Source organism: Balaenoptera musculus, chromosome 3, assembly GCF_009873245.2.
Source record: "Balaenoptera musculus isolate JJ_BM4_2016_0621 chromosome 3, mBalMus1.pri.v3, whole genome shotgun sequence".
In the NCBI taxonomy this organism is placed as follows: domain Eukaryota; kingdom Metazoa; phylum Chordata; class Mammalia; order Artiodactyla; family Balaenopteridae; genus Balaenoptera; species Balaenoptera musculus.
This window is the reverse complement of record NC_045787.1, coordinates 108811864-108835412: the sequence shown is the minus strand read 5'-3', so window position 1 is coordinate 108835412 and position 23549 is coordinate 108811864. Positions and strand designations below refer to the sequence as shown.

General features: G+C 50.4%; 1 protein-coding gene across 16 annotated transcripts in view; it reads left to right on the top strand.

The window, feature by feature from the left end:
* P4HA2 (prolyl 4-hydroxylase subunit alpha 2) overlaps positions 1–23549 on the top strand; it is a 75868-nt gene that overhangs the window by 38149 nt on the left and 14170 nt on the right. For 9 of the 16 annotated variants that reach the window (XM_036845925.1, XM_036845926.1, XM_036845921.1 and 6 more), the window contains exons 2-11: positions 155–286; positions 8468–8567; positions 9178–9274; positions 9567–9718; positions 12487–12624; positions 16106–16345; positions 17633–17826; positions 18610–18786; positions 22613–22683; positions 22920–23019. In XM_036845925.1, the coding sequence (XP_036701820.1) occupies positions 8486–8567; positions 9178–9274; positions 9567–9718; positions 12487–12624; positions 16106–16345; positions 17633–17826; positions 18610–18786; positions 22613–22683; positions 22920–23019 (1251 nt within the window). In that variant the 5' untranslated portion in view covers positions 155–286; positions 8468–8485. Of the gene's footprint in view, positions 1–151; positions 287–7213; positions 7303–8467; positions 8568–9177; positions 9275–9566; positions 9719–12486; positions 12625–16105; positions 16346–17632; positions 17827–18609; positions 18787–22612; positions 22684–22919; positions 23020–23549 lie in introns of those variants that run through there. The other 7 variants (XM_036845927.1, XM_036845923.1, XM_036845916.1 and 4 more) reach the window with 4 other exon arrangements.

Below are 23549 nucleotides of genomic sequence, written 5' to 3'. Positions count from 1 at the left end.
CCACCATCCTGCCTCCAAAGGGCTGGGAGTCTGCGGCCTTGGCCCCGCTTGCTGCGCATTAAGACAGGCTGTTGGATGAGAAAGTTTTGTTTTTCTTTTTCTTTTTTCCCCCTCCAGACATCCTTTTCTAACCTGCATGGTTTTGCCTCAGCAGGCGCGGAGACTTGTAACTAGTTAATTAATTCAACAAACGGACCCTTCTGCGTATCAGAAACTGCAAGGAGTTGCTAGCCCAGTGGGGCAGGCGGACTGGAAGACCAGGAAAGGCCAGGCCCCGGGCAGTGTGGTGAGTGCTGTGCTGGGAGGGAGCACCGGACTGTGGGTACTTGGTAGAGGACAGGATGCTTCAAGCCAGAGGGCTTCCTGGAGGAGGTGACCCATGAGCTGGAGTGGTCAGATGAAGGCAGTAGAAAGGGTAAGCCGGACAGAGGAACAGCGTGTGTGAGTGGAAGCAGACCTGGGCACTCTAGTGGAAGCAAGGTGATGGGGGAAGGGACACTTTAGGGAATAGCTGCCCATGGACCCTGTCCAAAGAGCTTCAAGTGAGAGGACAGTGCCTGGTATTGTGCCCTGTATGTGGAGGATGCTCAGTGAACCCTTGCAGCATAAACATGGATCAGCATAAACCCTCCTTCTTCAGGGCAGAGGCCCCTGGCCTCTGTTTTCTAATCTGACACCTTTAAGGTGGTGTAGAAGAACATCAGAGTCCCTCCCAAGGCTGAGACTGGTGTATTCTGCTGTAGAGTGACACCTAAGGCTTGTGCTGCTTGATGTAATCCATCTGAAGCTCAGCAACCTCAGTGCTTTTGCAAGAGATCCTGGCCCTGAGAGCAGGAGTTGGGGAACATTGCTTTGTAGCTTAGGGCATTCTCAAATGTCCCTGATTTTGCAGAGATCCACTGTCCACCTAAGAATTTATAGAATGGTTTTGCAAGCTGCTGCCCGTATCACATCTGGGATAGCAGGTTCCATGATTTAGTTCTCTGTTAAATGAACCATGGTTTCCTTTGGCTTGTGCTTAAACGGCCCCTGAAGCTTCCAGGGTGCAGTCTCTCATTTTATTCTGGGCCTCAAGGGCCAGCCTCTCTGTTTAGTTCTCCCTACTCATAAGATGTTTGGGCTTTGAATCCTTTTATCCTTGGGTCTCATTTGTAGACGGCCAAGCCCACGCGCTGTGTGACCCAGCCAAGGAAGCCACGTAGCAGAGTTGGAGTGTGTTGGCTGGGGGCCTCATCCCAGAGATGCTGTCATACTGGGCCACCCTAGTTCTCTGAGAGGTCAGCAGGCAGACATGATGGCGACTGAGCATTGTCTGTGGCTTGTGATAGGCCCTTCTACCCTGTCCAATGCTCTGAAATGGGTGTGCCCAGGAGAGTGCCTGCTTTGTCACTGGTTTAGCCTGGCCACAGCCAATCTCTGTTCATTCCTGGAGTACCTCCTGTGTGCTGGGCTTCTGCTTAAAGTGTACCTGGGGCTGGAATGAGGGAGGAGGGAAAGGAGGCAGTGGCGGTGGCACTGTCCTTGCCCATGGGTGGCTCACAGTCTCTCTGAGATTGCTGCTTCACGCTGGCAGGTGGTCATGTGCCAGGGAGGAGCTCAGAGTGTCAGTGCTCATGAGAAGGAGAGACCGCATGGGTGCAGCCCTGAGGAATGAGTGGGGTGAGCGAATCTGGGGTCTGCTCATTTCCTGAGAGAACCTCCCCTTTTGACTCTGCCCTCCCACATCCTTGGGAGGGTCTGAGACTGGATGTAAGACCTTGGCCAGTGTGTGGCCACGCTGGCTGTAGTGTGCATTGGTCTGGCCGGTGTGTCCCTGGCTCCTGGGATCTCTCAAGAGTTTAATTCTATGCAGATGGAAGTTGGCAGGAGATGCTGTGATGCAGGCACGTGCAAGCCCAGACAGGGTGCTGGAGTGAGGGTTAAGCTTTGAAAACATTGCTCGAGTCTAGCAATTTGAACTTTTGAAGTGCACCAGGATGGGGCATCAGTCTGTTCTTGAGCAGAGAGGGCTGGTGGCTCCTGTGGTCTCTGGGGTTTGAGCTGGAGATGTGGAATGAGGGATATAGTTTTTATTCTCAGAAGGAGAAGAGGAGCATGAAAAGTCTGGATTAGAGACCGAGGAGACCTAGGTCTAGGAGACCTAGGAGAGAGTGTTTGTTCAAGTGGTGTCATTGCAGGGCAGAGGATTAAATGTTTGGGTAATGAGTTCCCCAGCTCTAATAGGATCACAGACCAGCGTCTGCTCTAGACCTGATCACAGACCACCATCTGCTCTAGACCTTTCACGAAGTGCTTGCTGAAACATAGCCTGCTCTGTACCCGGCACTCCTGAGGGCCCAGGGTGTGGCCGCGATCCTGAGGCCTGGTACTTGTAGGAACTCAGAGTGAGCAGGTCAGAGACATAGAAATACATGAGATTCTAGAGTATTGGTCCAGTCACCTGTTTTTGCCAGAGAACTTTCCTTCCTTGGTGAGAGTTAGAGCCAGTGATTGACCAGTTTCCAGAGTTATTCCCTGATGGTCAGTATGTTGCATTACGCCTGACTCCACCCTCTGCTGAATCTCTTAATACTCCTGGGACATGGAGTGTTAAGAGATTCAATTTCTGTCTTGTTTTCATCTTCACTGTCCCCTAGACTGGACCGTCTTTCTCTCCAGGGATCAGCTGGGAAGCTGGCTGCTTCAGGTCTATTGCCGTTCCTCTAGTACCCTTGGTGCTCATGACTGGTATAAGTTGTGCCTGGTGCTAGGCTGCCCACTGACATCTGTCATCTTATTCAGTCTTCAAAACAGCCCTATGATATGCAGATTCTAATATTTTCACTGTTAAATATATGGGAAAACTGAGGCTCAAAGAGACCCTGTAACTTGTCTAAGGTCCCAAAGCCTGGAAGTGATTGTGGAGCTAAGCTTTAATTCTGGGGCTCTCTGACCCCAGGGTGGGTGTGCCTGCCTACTAGACTGTACTGTCTTGCCCTGAGCTGGTCCATTTGGTCATTTGTGAGTGCTGTGATGTCTGGGCAGGAGTGACTGCTCACTTGAACTTGAGGCACCATGTTTTTGTCTTCTGGGTCCATGTTGTTGTCTGCCTTCTGGTGGGATCCAGCCACGGACGTCATGAGGCTGCTTTGTGAACCACAATAAAGTCCTTGACCTGGGCAGGCCTGTTCTGCTAGGCCAAAGTGTGGCTCCTCCTTCTGGGAAGTCCTTGTGCTATAAGACAACAGATGTTACTGAGTAGGATTGAAGGCAGCAATATATAGTAGAAAGTATGTTTTGGATTTGAGTCTGGGCTCTGCCAGTAATTTCCTGTAGCATGTGAGGTGCGCAGGAAACTCTCAGCCTCAGTTATGTATCTTATATATCTATATCTCAAATGGAGATGGTTATCTAGTTTACAAGGTGTTGGTGAGGATTAGATGGTAGAAATGAAAGATTTTTGGAAAAATGAATAGTGGTTATCTTAGCCTAGAAAACAGACCCCAAAGCAGAGCTTAAGTACTTAATGCTTTGTTAGAAGGTAAGTTGCAGAGTAGCAAGGGTAAGGGAAAATAAAAGTGAGGTCGAGAAGGAGGCGAAGCAAATACAAGGTGGTGCTTTAGCAAGCTGACCAGTCTGCACAGAGATACACTAGTTGCTCAGCCATGCAGGACATCTCTGGGTGAGCTCTACAGAAGCTCCGTGCTGCAGAACAGTTTCTCAGTGAAGGCCTGGAGAGGGAATTTATCTGCTGACGTCCTCTTGTTTCTGTCCTTCATTGGTCACAGTTGCCCTAGGAGGAGTTAATTCCCCCATGCTCACTCCTCAGTTGCACTCCCAGGGCCCTCCAGCAGCCCCTGGGGAGGTCAGCGTGGCGCTTCGCTGGAGTCTGGAAGTAGCAGGAGGAGTCAGAGATTTGGGGCCTGCACAGTCTCCTTCACTGGGTCTGAGGCAGAGCAAGTGGCCCACGGCCCAGGAGGCAGGTGAGACCAAGAGAGTACAAGGTGGTATGTCAGATTCATCCAGTATAGTGGTGTGTGGATTTTATTCTTTCCGGTAGTTCCTTATAAGGTAGTCTTACCTGGACTGCCAAGTCTTTGCCAAGACTGATTGAAAACCCAACTGGCTTTTGAATGTTGATTTGTACGGCCTTTTCTGCTACTTAATTGTCTAGTTACTGAAGCAGGAGACTTTGTGGTTTTGATGGTACCCACGTGGGAAGTACAAGTCAACATGTCCCAGTACTGGATAGAGAAACTACAGTCAGCCCTCCATATCTGCAGATGTAAAACCTGTGGATACGGAAGGCTGACTGTACTACACCTATTATATAAGGGACTTGAGCATCTGTGGATGTTGGTATCTGTGGGGCCTCCTGGAACCAATCCCTTGTGGATACTGAGGGACAACTGGATAAGGATAGGTATGCATGAACATCTAGGCTTTGTTAGGTTCTCAGTGAAGGAGAATGTTTTTCATGTGATGTGGTAGTTAAAGGTATAAAACCTGGAGTCATGAGATGGGGCTGGAGAGGGCAGTAGGGCCAGGTCACACAGAGTCAAAAAGGCCCTTAGGACTAAGTAATTTGGACTTTGTCCTGAGAGTAGTGGAGAGCCTTCGGAGGGTTCTTAGGGAGAAAGAGACCAAACGAGGGGCTGTAGTAAGCTGTGATGGCTATTTTGTAGAGCAGAGGTGGGAGGGAGGCCACGTAAGATGAGAGACCAATGCAGGTAGGGGCCAGTATAGCTGCAAGAGGGACTTAGGGGTGGCTCAGATCAGGGTGACGATTGAGGCATGACATCAGGTAGGGAGAGTAGAGTGCCTCCCATCCTTCCCTGGGGTGCCAGTGAGAGCAGCTTATGGGCCCAAATGGACATCCATGTACATAGGTGGTAGGGCCTCCTGGAGCCTCTGTTGAACTCTTCCTGGGTTGAGCACGCAGGTCCTCTTGGCTCTGCCATTTCAGAGTTGGCCACGCTACTGGGAGGCAAGGCCGCTGCGGGGAGCCCTGTTCAGGCTCATTTTGCCCCTTCACAGAAGGCAGGCAGCCTCTTGTTCAGAGCTAAGCCAGACAAATACATTGTTAAAACTCAAGCTGTTGCATTTGGGTTGCAGCTGGGAGCTTGGCAGAGGTTCCTGCCTGATGAGGTAAGGGGAGAAGCTAAGGACGCTGCTGGTTTGCAGTTGGAAACATCTTTTCATGGTCATTTGGCCAGGTTGTAAACGTCGTTTCCAAAGAGCGGGCTTGCTAAGGCATGTGATTGTATGTCTTGGAATTGTCCTGTGCTTAGAAATAGCGCCGGTCGCCTGGTGGGTGATTTATTGTCACTGGGGTGTTGGCAGGCTTTGGAGGACCTCCCCGTGGGGGTCCAAACTCAGGCTGCTGGGCCACTTTAGAGTCCATTTGAGAGGGCCTGCTTTGTTTTCTTTTCATTTTAAATATGAAATATATTTTAAATTTCTCATAGAACTCCTTGTAGAAAGATTAGGAAATACAAGTAAACATAAAGAGAAAAATAAAATTATTTCACCAAGATACAACTAGATTTATGACTCTCCGCTTGCATATATATGCAGGTATGTAAATTTCCATATATAAAAATTTTTCCTTATAAAAATGAAATCATAGAGTATATATTGTTTGGGAGCTTTTCTCACTTAACAGGATGCTTTGATCTTCTCTCAACGTTAATGTGCACACAGTGTCCATTCTTACGCAATCCATAACAATCCACTGTTTGGAAGAAATGTAACATCTTCTGTTGTTACAGTTTCCTGGAATGAACAAGTCTGCGGTGAGGGTTTTTTTTTTTGCTGTTTTTGTTGGGCCAGACTTTGCTGTAAACTTGGGATGCAGCTCAGATAAAACTCAGTATTGGTTTTCTGTTCAGACTTGGTGATACTTTATTTTCATAAAAGGGGCCTCAATGTTGCCCATTTCTAGGCCTATTCAGTATGGATTTCTGAGGCTTCCTGGAGGGCTTTTGACAGCACTGGACACTGGTGGGGGCACTGGGCAGGCATACATGCTCCCACTTATTCTGTCATAAGCAAACTCTGGGTATAGGTATGAGATGGGATGGGGGGCATGTAGGTGGTTGGCTTTTCCCATACTGTGGCACACAGTCTTTCTTGGAGACTGCCTCCTCCCAGCCTGACCCTGATTAGATGGCCTTTTGTACACCTAATACAAATTAGTGTTCGGGGGTCAGGATCAGGGGAAATGGGCTGGGACTCTAGTGTACCTTTGCCTGGGGTGGCAGTGTTGATTGTGGCGGTCTGGGGGCTGCGTGGGAGCGCCTAGCTCTCTGGACCAGCAGGGTTGTCATCCCCCTCCTCCATCAGAGCAGGACTTCGTAGGCTCTTGGTCAGCCCAGAATCCCATCTGTGATTCTTTGGGCTCTGCCTCCAGGCTGGGATTCGTCGATAGGCTAAGTCTAAGCCAGATAGCACATTCCAGAGAAATGACAGCTGGTATTCATGTAATGAAGGAACTTGGCTGCTTTTTCCTGAGTGCTGTAAGGCATGAACCATGGGCAGTATCACCAGGGTGACTTGAAAGGAACAGAGAGGCTTCTCCCTCCCTTAAATTTGTTACCTGATCTCTGAATGGGCATGCCACTGCAACTGCTGATGGAACAGGGGACAAACGCTGGTGCCCCCCAACTTCCAACTGTGTTTGGTCTGGTCTCCTGCCTGGGCACTGCTCTCCCATCACCCCAGCCTGATGGGTAGTTGGCTGATTCATTGTCCACAGATACAGCCTCCTGGCTCTGGGTTTTTACTGTTCCCTCCCTACACACATACAGAAGGTGTTCTCCTGAGCGGATGAAGCCTCTTGAAGTACAAGGAGCAGACCCTAACCCTGTGAATGGGTCTTACGTAAGCAAGAATAGAGGCCTTCTGGAATCCCGGGGTGGAGATGTGGTATGCTGAGGCCTGGGAGCAGATTTGTGGCTGGCAAAAAGGGGATCTGGGCTTTACCTTGGGGCTAGGCTGGGCCGTCTCACCTCTTCTCGGTGACTTGCTTTCATCTGCTGCCCTAACTTTATAATGGATCCCTTAGCCCATACTCCCTACCCTGCAGTAGGTTGTGGGCTGAAGGATCTTGTTCTGTGTATCTCTGGGCCCCTGACACCTAGGGTATTGATGGGCATGATGTCAGCTCTGCAGACATTTGGCAGGGGATGAACAAATGGGGACACTCACTTATTCTCTCCTCTTCCTCATATAGGAACCCGTTTGAGGGTGGGGGTCGTGGTTGGGCTTCTCTGAGCCTAATCTGGAACCACAGTGGATTGGAATTTCTTCTGAAAGGGTGAGGTGAGGAATGGTGGGTGTGACTGTGCATCTAATCATCGCAGGCAAAAAACTGCTGATCTGGCGTTAGTCAGCTCAGACTTAGAATTCTGTCAGATAAGGCTTACATTTTGGAGAGAAAGCATTTGTATTTCCTTTATATTCCTTGTTTTCGCTCAGTAAATTTCCAGTGGGGCTTGGCTGAAGTAGAGCAGGAAGAGGAGGGACTGACAGAACTGGGGCTTACGTGGGTGCTGTTCCTTCAGCGTGCTCCAGGCTGCATGGCTGAGCTGGGAGATGATGTCCAAAGCTTCCATTGTGTACTTGGGTCCACTGCCAGTGGGGCTTGCCCCATGGTGTGCCTGCTGCCTTCAGAGCTGGGTCTGGCTATTTCTAGGCTGATGAGAAGACAGCAGCTGGCCTCTTACTCATGTCAGCAACCCAGCCTGGCCTAAGGTTTTGCCCCTGTGTGGCTGATTCATTTTTGTATCCCGAGTGCCTAGCTCAGTGCCTGGCATATGTGGGTCTTTAGTAAATATTTGAGAATGGTGATTCTCCATGAGGACAGTGTCTTCCAAGGAGCTCACTACAGGAAGAGCAGCGTCTGCCCAGTCTGCTCTAACTGTGGCCAGGTGCAGACCAGCAGGGAGCAGTTTGATTTCTCTTCTGGCTCACCATCTGCTGTACACCTTATTTTGGGTGTGGGTCCCCTGGGGCATATTGAGTCAAGTTCTCTTTCTGTCATTGTCTCTCCTATACTTTCAATTTTCTTGTGGGCAGGGACTGTGTGTTACATCTGGGTCCTCAGCACCTGGCACTGTCCTCGCACCTGTGTTGGAAGGAAAGACAGAAACAGAGAAGAGGTCTGGGCCAGAATCTTGAACTGACAGACTATTAGACCCAGAGGTGACTGTTGTCCACGGCCCCTGCCTCCATTCAGCCTTCCCGTGTTGTCAGTGGTTACCAGAAGTCGAGAGGCAGAGTCTCTCCCAAGGGCACTTGGCCTCCTGGAGCAGGGGGACAGAATTAAGCATACATCTCTGGTTCTATACCCTGGCATCTTTCCACTGGTGGTCCTGAATATCTTCCCTGGCTTCTGTGTGTTAGGTCAGGATTTTGGCATGTTTGAATGTGTGTATATATGTTACCATTGTTGATCTAATGACTACTATCACTGAATGCCTTGCAGACACTGCCCTCTGTGACCATGAAACTCTGGGTATCCATGTTGCTGGTGGCCTGGTTTGGTGTCCTGGGCTGTGTGCAGGCTGAATTCTTTACTTCTATTGGTATGTGCCAACAGGACTATTGTCTACCTGAGCAATCCTTGACTCATGTGCCAGGGGATGTCACTGCCTGAGGTCTGTTCTCATTCAGGGTGGGATGGCCTCATCCACTGGTTTTGACCAGATCTGGGGAGAGCTGCTGTTTCCCCCTCTGAGCCCTGATGACCTGGATGTCCTTCCTGGGAGCCAGCTGTCTCAGCTGAGCCTCCACCCTGGGTAGTGGAGGCTGCTCCTGGGCTGCCTGGCACTTCTGACCAACTTTCTCCTGGACTAGAGTGTAGTTCTGAGCAGAGAAGCCCCCAGGATGTCTATGTCCCAGTAACATGACCCACCTGGGTGGCAGTGGGAGAATGAGATTTGGGGTTTCTTCCTTAAGGTGTCCTCAGTGCACTTAACATTCCGTTGGACCCTCTGCCTCTCTCTTCCTGAAGCTAGGGGCCAGGACCATACGAATGTCTAGGTCTCGTTTAACTCTAGGGCCCCATGATCCCAAGAGAGTTGATATGCCCTTAGCCCAGGGGGCTTGCCTCTGAGCTGATGTTTTGTGCCCCAAGTTCGGGAGCTGGATGTCCCTCATCCATTTCTTACTGGCCCTTTTTTCTCTCCCTTGCAGGGCACATGACAGACCTGATTTATGCAGAGAAGGACCTAGTGCTGTCCCTGAAGGAGTACATCTTGGTGGAGGAAGCCAAGCTCTCCAAGATTAAGAGGTGTCTAATGTTCTAAATCCCTACACCCACCCTGAGCCAGCCCTCCTCCCCCACACCACCCCCCCACCCCGCACCGGAACTCATCCTGGGTGCCCATAAGAGGAAGCCCGTGAGGGGGCAATGTGGGGCTGGCCTGGAGGTTACTTCATGCCAGTCCCCCAGAGTAGCTAAGTATGTGGGCTAAGGACTCACTGCTTTTTCCTTTTTAAATAGAGACCCCCTGAATCTCACCAGGAAAATTACCCTAGGTCAAGATCCGTGTGTTAACCTTCCTTTTTCTCTGGTTCCGCAGCTGGGCCAACAAAATGGAAGCCCTGACCAGCAAGTCAGCTGCTGACCCTGAAGGCTACCTGTCCCACCCTGTGAATGCCTATAAACTGGTGAAGCGGCTAAACACAGACTGGCCTGCGCTGGAGGACCTTGTCTTGCAGAACTCAGCTGCAGGTGAGGGACAGTGAGCAGGTGGTTGGGTGAGCCAGTATGTCTGTGTGCTGGCACCTGGGGAGTGTGGGTCTGAGCCTGTCCTGGGTCGGGGTGTTGGTGTGCACGTGCAGTGTGTGAACATGCAGCCTGCCAGTCCGGTGGCTCTCATCTCTGTGGGGACCTGGCAGTTGTCTGTCCTTGCTTTTAATATGTTATAATAATCAGTTCTTGGGGATTCCCTAGTGGTCCAGTGGTTAGGACTGCGAGCTTCCACTGCAGGGGGCACGGGTTTGATCCCTGGTTGGGAACTAAGATCCTGCATGCTGTGCTACGTGGTCAAAAAAAAAAAAAAAAAAAAATCAGTTCTTGCCTTTTCCTAGTGTTTTTGGGTCCCTTTTTTTTTTTTGGTAGTGACTTTTTTCTAATTACGCTTTAGTAATACATATTTATAGAAACATTGGAAAACACAAAAACAATCATATAAGAAAATTACAGTTCTTAATCCAATTGCCTAGTGATAATCACTGTTAAAATTCTAGTCTTTTTACACATGTATATACATTTTAAAAAATGGAATCATACGTATATATCGTGGAATGCAAACTTATTTGCTTTGAGGGACCAAATGAATTAACAAAAGTAAGATAAGTGGGCTAAGTGGTGGGACCAGTGCAAGCTGGGGAGCACGGGCCTCATCTAAGTTTATTCCCATTCATATCTTTTAGAAAGAAAACATTATCTGTTGGCAGATTTGTGACATAAGCATATACTGTTTTCCTGAATTTTTCAGCTTGTCTATATGTCCTTGAAATGTTCTTCTGCAACATGGTTTTAATGGCTGGACAGTAATATGTCATACTGGTGTAGTGTAAAACTGGTCAAGTCAGTGCATGTGGAATTGTTTCCAGATTATCAGCAATCTTACACATATCTTTATGCCCATCTCTGATTATTTTCTTATGATAAATTCCTATAAGTGGGATTTGCAGGTTAGAGTATGAACTTATTTAAAGCTTTAACTGTGCTTAGTCTTTTACTATGGTAGTACTTTCTATGCTCTAATATTTTCCTCTTAGCAGGAGATGGTGGGGCAGGCCTGGAGGTGGGCCCTTCTGATTCCAGCCTTGAGCCCAGCCCCGCTGGACTCACTGTCTCTTCTCCCTGAGTTGGAAGTGCTGATTAACTTCAGACCCGTTGTCGTCTCTCCGGCTGAGGCGTTTTAGCCCTTAATGGCCAGACTGGGCTGGGCTGGGCTGGGAGCAGGGTGGCCTCTGGGCAGGGATTGGTGAGCTCAGCTGGGCGGAGCTGTGCCCAGTGAGCTCACTGCCTCCAGAAGCCACGGCTGCCTTTCCCAGACCCTGCCTCCCAGCCTGAGCCTGTAGCTCAGAACTGGCTGTCCTGCCTGCAGTGCGGGAGAATAAGCCTGCGCATATGATCTTCTGTTCTCAAGTCTTGTTCTTCATACCCATCCCCCACCGTCAACATCTGGTTCTTCTGGAAAACCTTATAATTACCCGGAGGGAGACAGGACAGCCCCAGTCAGCAATACGTTGTTTTCACCTCTTTCTTTCAGAGTTCTTTCCCCTGAAATGGGGAGAGGGGGAGGCAGGGAGACATGCTAACAATGTGGTTTTTTCTGGAAGCATTTTTTCCCCCTGGATTGTAAACTCATAGAGTCCCTGACCATGCAGCCGTGAGGAAGACAGGGTTGCAGCATCTTGGTCCCTGGGTCCCCAGGCAGGGCTAGAAGTGGGTGTTTGAGCCTGAGGTCGTGAGAGTAGGTGGCTATGGGTCCTGCTGCTCTGGGGAAGAGGCCAGAGAAGAAATGGCCTTGGACTTCCCCTTCTAATTCTCAGCTTATGAGCACAACTGAAGCCCCTGAGTCAGCATGGGAGGGCCTGGCCTCCACCTGGAGTCCTGAGATTGCAAGAGGTGTATATCTTGCTTTACAACTAGGGCTTGGAGTCCCCAAACAGCTTCCTTGGGTGCTTCTGTGCTCAGAGGCTCTCCCAGGCTCCAGGCTGTGGTCTTGAGCACCACAATTGGGGAACTCATGCCCTGAGCTCATTGTGGGTCTGAGTGGTAGGAGTGCCCTAGTAAGCAGAGCAAGACCCAGTGTGGTCTCTCAGGGGAACCATGCCGGGCTTGTGCAGCCCCACCTCAATACTGGCCTTGGTCAGATGATTCTCCAGTCCCTAATCTTGCCGTGGGGACAGCACCAAACACCTCCAGGACTGTCATCATCACCTTTCTGGATGATAAGGGCCAGTGGTCAGTAATGAGTGGCCAGCTGGGCTCTCTGAGTTGACCACTTCTGTCCCTTGGGCTCTTCAACCTGAGATGTAGGCTAGGAGTCTGTGATTACCCGGCCAGGCTAATAATCCTAGATCAAGGTTTTTCCATGTGATTTGTTTTTCACTGAGTGGTCAGCACGTCCTCCCTGAGTCCTTTCCTGTGTCCCTGTCAGTTACCCTCGCTGTCCTCTTTTCCTTCTATCTCCACGCCAAGACTCTCAGATTCCCACGTGTTAATTAGTGTGAGGGGGCCTTTCTCTTCATTTCCAAATGAGCAGCACAGGCAGTTGGTACAGTGAGGAGTAAGAAAGGGGAGGTCTCCCTGGACTGGAACCATCAAGGAGGGCTTCCTGGAGGAAGGGGAAACAGCCCTTGAGGGAAGGGGCAGGGAGATTGCACTAGCCAGAGACCCTCCGGTGGGTGCCTGTCTGGTTCCAGGTGAAATTCTGTCCCTGGATCAGGGTAACCTTTTGTTCTCACTTTCTCCTTTGGAAGGCTTTATTGCCAACCTGTCAGTGCAGCGACAGTTCTTTCCCACTGATGAAGATGAAACGGGAGCCGCCAAGGCCTTGATGAGACTTCAGGACACATACAAACTGGACCCAGACACAATTTCCAAAGGGGAGCTTCCAGGTAACTCACCACTCCAGACAAAGCCTGTCCAGCATGTGTGTCTGCTGTGGTGTATGGACGAGGATGGAGCCACTGCTGACTCATGGTCTCTATGCTCAGGCTCACCACGACCTCTGGCTGTAGTTCTTTCTTGGGTTTCCAGTTGGTGTCAGTCCTCTATTCCCATGACAGCTGTCTCCCCTCAGCCCCTGCCCCACCACCTCCCTCCAGTATTAGCCCAGGCCTGTCCTCTCTCAGCTCAGAGAATGCCGAGGTTGCTGCTCAGGACCTCCTTGGTCTCTGTCCCCAGGGCACCACTCAGGTCTGCATCCACACCCACTTCTATTCCCCACCCTCCGATTTCTTCTTGCCTAAGACTGATCTCTGGACTCATTGCCCCATGTCCTGTGTGCCCTCAGTTACAGTCTCTGTCCCTGTTCATTCTGTGTCCACCTCTCTGGACTCTTCCCCCTGAGCTCACACACATGCTCTGTTCTTGCTCATCTTACAAACCCCTCCCTCAGGACCCAAGGCCCTTTTGAGTCTCTGCTGCTGACTGATCTCTTCTCCCTCCTGGCTAGGCAGCTGGAGAGCCATCCACACTCTTTCTCTACTTCCTTGGTTCCTGTGTCCTCCTGAACACACAAAGTCTGGCGTCTTTCCCCCCCATTGGCCAATCCTGCCCCTGCAAGGTCACCAGTGGCCACTTGGCTGGTAAAGCCAGTAGACAGGTTTCAGGCAGAATGTTCTTTAGCTTTTCAGCAGCATTTGGCACATTGATTGCCCCATTCTTCCTGATAGTCTCCCCTCCTTTGAATTCTGGGACACTGGTCTTGGCTGTTTCTCTTTTGGCTCCTCTCTCTCTCTCATTTTTTTATAGGCCCCTTTTCAATTCAGTTGTCTGCCTCAGTATGTTTATAAGAAGACGTGTTGGGGTTTGGTGGCTATTAAAGGCCAATAAACCCAGGGATTCAGTTAGACTCCATTAGAACTTGGATGTCACCTCACCCGTGGGGACCCTGTAGGAGGCACAGCAGAGGGAATCACAGTGAGGGGGAGGGATGCACTGTGTTGTTGGCTGGTCAGGGCCTGGAGCCTTGGTACTGAAGAGTCCAGTGAGCCAACAGGAAGGAGTGTAGACTTCTCCTTAATCCTCACTCAGTCAGGTTTTGGACCAAGCCAGGCCTTGAGGCCAGAGAGAGAAGGTGGCTTGGGGCATCTGCAGGATCTCTTCACCCTGTAGCTGTGAGAATGGTTGGTGGGAGGAGAGAGCCAGGCATTGACCTTTTACATTCAGTTAACAGACCCATGCATATCCTGGAGGGGAAATGAGGGGTGGACGGGAGTTGTTCCCCCAGGATGCCATCCCTACCTGGTGTCTCCCTAAGCACCTTCTCCAAGTGAGCCCAGCCATTTCCATCACTTGAGGTATCACCTGTACATGGATGACATCCAGATCTGTGTTCCCTGTCAAGGCTTGTCTCCTGAGCTTTCAACCAGTGCAGGCAAATGGCTGTGGGACATCTCTACTTGGATGTTCCATGGGCTCCTTAAAATTCACATGTCCCAAACTGAAATCCTCATCCCTTTTTGAACCGTCTACTGTCCTTCCTCCTTACGTCAGCAAAAAGCTCTCCATCCACTGGCTGCTCTGGATTCTACCTCCCTACAATGTCTTTTGTACTTGGAGGCCCTGACTCCAGCCTCATGGTCACTTCTTTCTCAACTGGATTATTGAAATATTATTCTAACTTATTGTATACCTCCAGCTCACTCCTTAAAATCACCTTCCATGTGGTCTTAAGCACATATCTTTTTACATGAGTTCCTGATCACAATGTTTAACTTTTAGGGCTAAACCAAATTCCTCTTAATGTGTGGTCTTTGTGGTCCTGTGTGGCACCATCTCCTTGGCTTCCTTGTCTGTTGTACTAAGCTTTGCCACTGCTCAGCTTCTTTGTTCATCCCACAACCGCTGCAGGAATACCTTTACCCCCTTCAGCTGGGTTTCATCACGTGTGATTGCCCTTCAGCCCTCAGCTCTGCTGGCATTCTCCAGGGAGCACTCTCTAGGGAGCAGACTTTCAAGTTGGCTTCTGGGAAGGATGCTGAGTGTCTGGGAGCCATTCTTGACCTTCTTGGTATCTGTGAGACATGTTGATAATAGCTACTGATTATTACCACTCTGGGGAATTATAGGAGACATTTTCATATGTCGTCTTGTTGAATTCTTGGCGCAAGTCCTCTAAAACTGATGGTATTATCTCTATTTAGAGATAAGGGACTAAGAATCAGAGAGGCTACGTAACTTGTCCATAGTCACACAGTTGTGGGGTGCCATAGTTAGGCCCACACAGACCCTGTTTTGTCCAGCTCACTCAGCTGTGTTATACTGCCTCCATCAGTGTTCAGTTTCTCGGCCTACAGAGCCAGAGATCCGTGGAGGTACGTGGAGAGTGAACAGGGACTCAAGGACCTCCCCACCCCAATCTGTGGTCTGCCTACTAACTCTGTCTTGTGTTTACTCTCCCCATTTTCCTTTCCCACATTGTCTGTTCCTGAGCCATCATGGTGAGCAACCCTTGGTCTCTGAAGCAGCCAACACATTGCAGCAGGGGTTTCATCCTGGACATCTTGGACATCAGGCAGCAAGAGCCTGCTCTGAGGCAACTCTTCCATGTCAGCCATGCCTAGGCTGCTCTTAACGGGGTTGTAGGGAAACTCCCTTGCTTTCCAGGGAGGGTCACAGCCTAAACCCTGCATCTCCCCATAGCTTACACACCACATCTCCTTTTTGACTTGAAACTCTCTTCATGGTCACTTTCCAGCGCCGAGCCAACAGCAGATGACCTGTGGTCACAGGACCTGCTGAATTGATCTTCATCAAGGGCCCCACCACCTAGTGGTCAAAGCTGGCACTGCAGTCTTATCTCTTGGTCTCCCTTGGCATCTGGCACATCACTCCTGCTCCTTCTGTTTCTTTCTCAGTGTTATTCACTCTGTCCTTTCTGTATAGGTGGTCTCTGGGGCCCTGGCCTCAGCCACCTTCTCTACTCTTTCCTGACACTATTTCTGGAAGCGATTATCTTCATCCATGGCTTTACCTGCCACCTAAGTTCTGTTTTTTTATATTTAACTTATTTTTCTGACTTTCAGTCTCAAATGGCCAGCTGCCTCATAGACATCTGCCGTGTGGCTCACAGGACCTTTATACTCTCCTGAACACTATTTCTTGGGCTTCCTCGGCTCTTCCATAACAAAGGACCCTTTGCACTTGGGGAGTCTGAGGTTAGGAGATAGGCTGTGCACCCCAGCCCGAGGCAGGGCCAGCCTGGCTGTGCTTTCCGTGCTAATGGCCCTTGGAGGTGTGTGGTCTGAAATCCTGGTGGGGCTCTGCTGGGATGATGCCCCCCACCCAGGGACCCAGGCTCCCTCAATGGGGGAATCTTTCTCCCTAACCCAGAGGCTGTTTGAACCCGACTATTTGCCTCTCCTGCTGCAGGAACCAAGTACCAAGCAGTGCTGAGTGTGGACGACTGCTTTGGGATGGGCCGCTCGGCCTACAATGAAGGAGACTATTACCACACAGTGCTGTGGATGGAACAGGTGCTGAAGCAGCTCGATGCAGGGGAGGAGGCCACCACATCCAAGGCCCAGGTGCTGGACTATCTGAGCTATGCCGTCTTCCAGTTGGGTGACCTGCACCGTGCCCTGGAGCTCACCCGCCGACTGCTCTCCCTTGGTAAGGAGGTTCTAGGGGAAGGTCAGATGCAGAGGGGGAGGTAGCAGGGGAACTGGTCACCCTGCTGGCCACTACCTGGCTGCTCTCCAGGGACTGAGCCAGTCTGACCTGCCGCCTAGCCACTGACTAATGCTTTGCTGCTTTCAGGCCCAGTCCAGCTGCCAGCTAGCTCTTTACCCACTGAAGTTCTGGCCTTAGCCCTTGCCCAATCACTGATGGATACACTCAGGCCTATGGCACCCGTGGCCCTACACATGGATTCCTATTCCATTTCCAAATAGGAATCCAGTGCTGCAGTGCATCTGCTGCTATGTAGGGTGGAGCCTATACTGCGTCAGGAGTAGCTCGAGAGGCAAGCTGTATTTCAGGATTGCTGCAGCGACAGTGACCTGACCTGTTAGAGGCCTGAGGTCTAACTGGTGGACTTGCCATGGCTTTGGCGATTTCAGTTGTCCTGTGGTGTTAGACTGAAGGGGATCAAAAGCACTGTGTCTTAAGAACCCATTTGTTCCACCTGTTACTGATATATGGGATATCATAGTCTGAGATTTCACAGACCAGCAAAGACTTCCTTTCGCTGCTCCTTTTCATGGGCCTTGGGTCTGAGGCCAGCTAGTGTGAATGTCTGTAAGACGGATGTGGGAAGAGAGCTTTTTGGACTCTGTTGTGTTAGTAAGAGCCTTGTACAGGGAGTCAGGACACCTGGATTCCTCTTCTGAATAACCTAACCTTAATCTCTAACATCTTTGGGCCACAGTTTCCTCATCTGAGGGGTAGCACAGTAATCCTGCCAAGCTTGCTCCTTCTTGTTGTGAGGCCCACAGGACAAAGCTGTGGGAGTGTCATGTGGCCCTTCTTGCCACCGGTGTTTCAGCCTGCCTTCTAGCTGTGGCCAGCAAGTGGTGTGGTCACCAGTAGTGGATGTACTCCAGGGGACGGCTGTCACTAGCACACAGCCACGTGGGGAGGAGGAGGCAGAACTCTGGCCTGCTTCTCTGGACCTGTGTCCTTGGGACTTCCAGGGAGTTCCGGAGGAGAGCCGCGTCGGTGGCTAAGCGTTCCCCGCGCCCCGCTCTTGTTGCTCCTTGCTCATCTCTGACCAGAGTAGGGAGAACCTCTGTTGGCCTTTCCTCTACGACCAGCGAACCCTGCTTAGGTGCTGTGGAAGGCAGAATGCTGCGTGCGAGTGAGCTGCTGGGAGAGAAAACCACTTACAGAATAATTTCTCTAAATGACCTAACAGATGTTTGTGGTTTCCTTTTCCTTCTTGTTCTTTGCTTTTTCTAGACCCGAGCCATGAACGAGCTGGAGGGAATCTGCGCTACTTTGAACGGTTGTTGGAGGAAGAAAGAGAAAAGATGTTATTGAATCACACAGAAGCTGAGCTAGCACCCCAGGAAGGCATATATGAGAGGCCTGTGGACTACCTGCCCGAGAGGGATATCTACGAGAGCCTCTGTCGTGGGGAGGGTGTCAAACTGGTGAGATATGTGGATGGGTCAGGGCCCAGGCTGTGGACCTAGACTTTGGCTCTGGACAGGCAGATCTGAGGAAGATGTTCCTCTGTCTGTAGGTCGTTTTCTCAATTCTTGGTAGCATCTGCTGAGGCTGACATGTGGGTGTGCTCTGAGGTATAGGACAGGAGACTTGTCTTCCCTGAGGTCCCAGGCAGAGTTTCAATCCTCTAAGTTATTACTGAGCTCCCCTCCCCACCCCAACAGGCCAACTTCTACTTGACTCACTATTCTGAAGAAAACCATGAGTGTGGATGTGCCTTGGGCCCCCACGGAAGTCATGATCTCTAGCAAAGACAAGGCAGTTGCTAGAGCTTGGTATGGGGTATCACTGGCCTTTGAGAGCCCTGGGACCCCAGTGCTTCCTCAAGGAGGCTCAGGTGTGAGACAGTCTCTCGGTCTTCTCCATGCCCATGTCTGCTTGGCTCCCACTGGCTCCTCTGTCTAGAAAGACTTCTCCCCAGCCCTAGCCCTCCTGACCTACTCACATCTCTGTGAGAGGGGCCAGGGATTACACCCTGCCACAGGACTTGTCAACATGAGGTATTCTTGGGAGAGAAGAAACATTGCATGATTTGTGGGGTATCGTTTCATGCCAGTCAAACTGAGGGGCTTTTGTTTTCTTCTCTGGTGAGGCGGGAGGGAGCGGCTGCTGGACATGGGGTGTGAGGCCAGTGTCTGCAGCCAGCTAGCCTGGGACTGAGGGTTAGGACTCACTCAGTTCAGGGCTTGTTGCTCTGTGCTCCCCAGACACCCCGAAGGCAGAAGAGGCTTTTCTGTAGGTACCACCATGGCAACGGGACACCACAGCTGCTCATCGCCCCTTTCAAAGAGGAGGATGAGTGGGACAGTCCACACATCGTCAGGTACTACGATGTCATGTCTGACGAGGAAATCGAGAGGATCAAGGAAATTGCAAAACCCAAAGTAGGTGACTCTGCAGTTCCTTCTTGGGCCACTCACTCCTGGTACCATGGGGCAGTTTAGTTGCTTACCCGGCTGGCCTTTGCTTATGTCTTGCATGAGTCCACTGTCGGGTACTAAGGTACTACAGACTCAATTTGACCTTGAGGGTTCATAGTCCAGTGGGGGAAGAAAATTGAGGGAACCAATGTGGACAGACAAGGGCTGTGATAGAAGGGCACACTGGAAGCAGGGCAAGCCCACAGTGAGAAGTGTCACCTCACCGTGTTGGGGGCTGGTCTTTGGGCTAGTTTTTAGGAAGTTATGCCTTGGGGCGCTGCCAAGCTGGGTCCTGTGGGTTTCCTGATTAGGATTGCAAAGAAGTGATTGACTTGGAGGAGCACGAACATCTCTACAGTATTGAGTCTTCTCATCTAAGAGCACTCTGGGTCTCTCTATTTATTCATATCTTTAAAATGTTTCTTCACCTAAGCCCTGCACTTTTCTTGTTAAATTTATTCCTAGGCAGTGTTTTTTTTTTTTGTTATTGTAACTTCACAAAAAACTGTTTCTTTCATCATTATGTTTTTACTGGTTACATTATTAAATTAGTTTACTATTATGTACTAAACTATTGATTGTAAAAATATATTTCATAGTAGTAGCTAATGTTTACTGAGTTGTGAAGTCTGGCAGGCCCTGGTTTTGTTTTTTTGATGAATTTATTTATTTTATTTTATTTTTGGCTGCGTTGGGTCTTCGTTGCTGTGTGCGGGCTTTCTCTAGTTGTGGTGAGCGGGGGCTACTCTGTTGCGGTGCACGGTCTTCTCATTGCGGTGGCTTCTCTTGCTGCGGAGCATGGGCTCTAGGCGTGTGGGCTTCAGTAGTTGTGGCATGTGGGCTCAGTATTTATGTCTCACGGGCTCTAGAGCGCAGGCTCAGTAGTTGTGGCATACGGGCTTAGTTGCTCTGCAGCATGTGGGATCTTCCCGGACCAGGGCTCAAACCCGTGTCCCCTGCATTGGCAGGTGGATTCTTAACCACTGTACCACCAGGGAAGTCCCGGCAGGCCCTGTTCTAAGTCCTTAACATATGTTAACTGCTATGTCTATTTAGCAGGCTCTGTCATCATCTTCATTTTACCTGCAAGGAAACAGTTGTGGTGCAGATCACAGCTACTTGTTGAACTCACTTATTCTTCATTTGGTTTTTAGCTAATTATCTTGGGTTGTCCAGATAGTATTAGCATCTGCAAATAAGAAAAATTTTGTTTTCTCCATCCTAATAGTTATAGTTCTTTTGTTTTTGGTGTCTTGTTGAACTGCCCAGAGCTTCTAGAGCATTTTTACAATAGGAATCTTTGTCTTATTCCTGAATTTCATGGAAATTCTTTTGGTATTTCATTGCTAAGTATGCAGTTGGTTGTTGGTTTTGTATATATTCATCATGTTATAAAATTATTCTTCTATTTCTAGTTCATAAAAGATTTTCTCCTTTTTGACATCTTTCAAAGGGAACTACTTTCTGCCATATCCCCATCCTTCTCCTATCACTGGTGATTAGAAGGGAGGATTTAGCTGGAGATCCTCTATTGCTCTGCTCCTAATAGAATTGTAGAGGCCAGGAGGCCAGGCACTCCTGGAGAGATCTAAAATAGGTTCCTATCCTAGGCCCTGGACTGTATCTTGGAACAACCTTGGCTTGAGATACTAGGACATCTACGGCTCAGAGTCAGTTCTTAGTGTCATTGATGTCGCTGAGGGAGGGTCTACCCAGTGTGTGTGGAGAATGGGGACCAGAGACCCCCCCCCCTGCCCCCCCGCTTCCATTCCCTGGACCAGCTCCAGATTCCTCCAGGAAAGAAAACTGCTTTCTTGGCTGTCAGGTGAGAGAGGCACTGTTGTGCCATAACCTCCTGAGAGAGTTCTCCCTTGTCTCTCCGACCAAAGCACTAAAACATCTCTGTGTGTGTGTGTGTTCATGTTGGGTGCATGTGTGCACATGGGTGTGGCTGGGCAGTGTGAGCAGGGAGGAGCATGTTGGGAAAATTTGTCTTTGAACAGAAGCCGTGTGAAGAGCCAGACATGTTGGCTATTACAAGCTGACCTCTCCTTTCCGGAGCCTGTGAGGGACAGATGCTATGCTGGCTTTGAAGTAGGGCGCATGAGCTTAACGTGGCCTGTGGGGAACGCCTGGCAGCTGCCTGTGGGTCTCTGGTCTGCTTTCAAAATAGCCCTGTCTATCCCTGGGAGCAGAGCCCCAGCTGCCCAGAGCCTCCCTGTGGGTGTCAGGCCAGTGCTGCGGCTCACATGTTTGGATGGGGTCTAGCTGCAGCTGCAGTTGTCATCAGGAAAGGACCGTAGATATGATCTCAGGGAAGCTCTCTGCTCTGGGTGCAGTGCCATCTTACCAGAATGTGCTGCAGCAGCTCGTGTCCAGGTTGGTTGATCTCACCTCCTGGCCAGTGTTCTAGTCCATCCACCCCCTCCATCCCTTCTGCCACCTCTTGCCCTGACCTCTCCCTTACATCCTCACTGTCCTCCTTCTTCCTGCTTTGACGCCTCCTTAGCCAACCCTCCATGATGTCTCCACAGTGATCCTTCTTACATTCAGATTGTGGTGTCACTCCCCTGCATAAAGCCTTCCCTGCTTCTCAGTGGTCATAGGTTGCATCCAGCCCAACCCCCACTTAGCTCCTCAGCCTATTCTCATCTCTTTGCTCTCAGTTCTAACCCCCAGTCATAGTGCCACATCCATTTTCACCTCTGGGCCTCTGCATCACTGTTCTTTCCCTGTTCCTGTAATGTTCTCCCACCTGGCTAACTCCTACTTACCCTTCAAATCTCAGCTAGGTGGTCCCCCCTGTAGGAAACCATTCTTGACCCTGTAGACTGAGCTCCCACAGACATTGAGCTTCCCCTCTCCCAGCACCTACCATGTTGTGCTGTGATTACCCAGCTAGTTTTCTGCCTCCCCCACTTGACTGAGTTGTATGAGGGCAGGGGCCATGTCTTGGTCACCTAGCAGTGCCAGGCACATAGTAAGCACTCATTAGGACAGTCCACAGCTGAAGCACTGGGGGCTGGCTCCAGGCAGCAGGTCCTTCCTGGGAGTATCACTGCACCAGTCTGTGGAGAATGGGGGGATACGAGGTAGGTGAGGTGGTGTGTGTGTGTGTGTGTGTATGTGTGTATGAGCGAGTATGTGGAGGTGGCTTCCAGGCAGCAGTTTACTTATTGCACCTTGTAGATTCCTTTCCTATTCTATCATCTGACCTTGCAGGCCTCCCAAGGGAGTGAAAACTGTGCCTTCTCTTTTTGTTCCTTGCAGCAGTGGGCGGCCAGCGTGGGCTGGTGCAGTAGGACAGTGTTTGGGTAGGTTTCTGGGCAGAGAAGGCTGCTGAGGTTCAGAAGGACAGTGTAGTTGACCACGTTGAGAGGCACATGCAAGATTGAGGCTCAGGGATGGCAGCACAGTCTGAATGTGGTAGGAGCAGCCAAGTGCAGGAAGGTGTGGTGGGTGGGCCTGGTGAGAAAGGGGCTGTCCAGGCAGATGGGCAGGTGGACAAAGCAGACTCCATAGGCATAATTCTGCAGACAGCATGGACCTGGGAGGGAGCAGGGGCAGGCAGCAGCCAAGCAGGGTAGTGGCCAGGGTCTGATAGAGCAGGAATTTGGAGGCCCCAGACCACTGCCCTGGCCTGGCTTGCAGGATCATGGGGCCTTGTCTAGAGCCACTGACTGCAGAGCTCCTTCCCGCACTGGCCTGATTGGCAGATCAGGTCCCAGTCTCTTCAAGAAAATACTCAAGGCAAAGAATGATAAGTCTGCCCTTTCTTCCTGCCTTCCAGCTTGCACGAGCCACTGTTCGTGATCCCAAGACAGGTGTTCTCACTGTTGCCAGCTACAGAGTTTCCAAAAGGTTAGCAAAGGTGATGGTGGTGGCAGGGTGGCTGCTCACGCCCCAACTCCTGGGCCTCCCAGTTCCTATTGAAGGGAGGGTGGCTTGGCTTGTCCTCCCTGCTGGCACCTCCCCTACATGGAGCACTCACCCTGTGCTGCCTGTTAGTGCTGGCCCTGATGCTGGGGAGAGAGTGCAGAACCTCATCTAAACCTGCCTTCCCCACCTTCCTTTCTCTCCCTCTTGTTTTGGCTTAGCTCCTGGCTGGAGGAGGATGACGACCCTGTTGTGGCTCGGGTGAATCTTCGGATGCAGCACATCACAGGCCTAACAGTAAAGACTGCAGAATTGTTGCAGGTATGGCTTGTTCCTGGGACCCTGGAGTTGGGAAGGGAGTATTTCTAGCTAGATGGTCTTCCAGGGTGCTCAGGGCCAGGCATAGGGAGGCTTGCCCAATAAAGTGTAGGACCGCAGGATGCTGTGAGTATGGAGTGACCTCGTGTTGGGAAGCCAGAATTAAGTATGCCCACTGACATTCAACAATTAGCATTCAACAAATGTCAACTGAACGTCTTCTGGGTGCCCAGGTATCATACTAGGAGCTAGGGATCATTGGTGGGCATGGCAGGCCCATTTATGTCTTCTTTACTACAGAAGCTGAAATCCTGAGTTGTTTCAGGGACACCTCTAAGAGCTATAAATATCTTCATAGGTCATGGTTCTGAGTCATAGTCAAATGCACTTGGAGGTAAAGTGTTCTGTAATACATTGGTAGCATTGAGAGGCCTGGACTGGCTGGCCGGTGAAGGTGGAATGCTCCTTTCTAAGTACCCACGTGGGACCCTGGCTTCCTGCTTTTGATTTCAGAGGTGATTGTGAAGAAACAT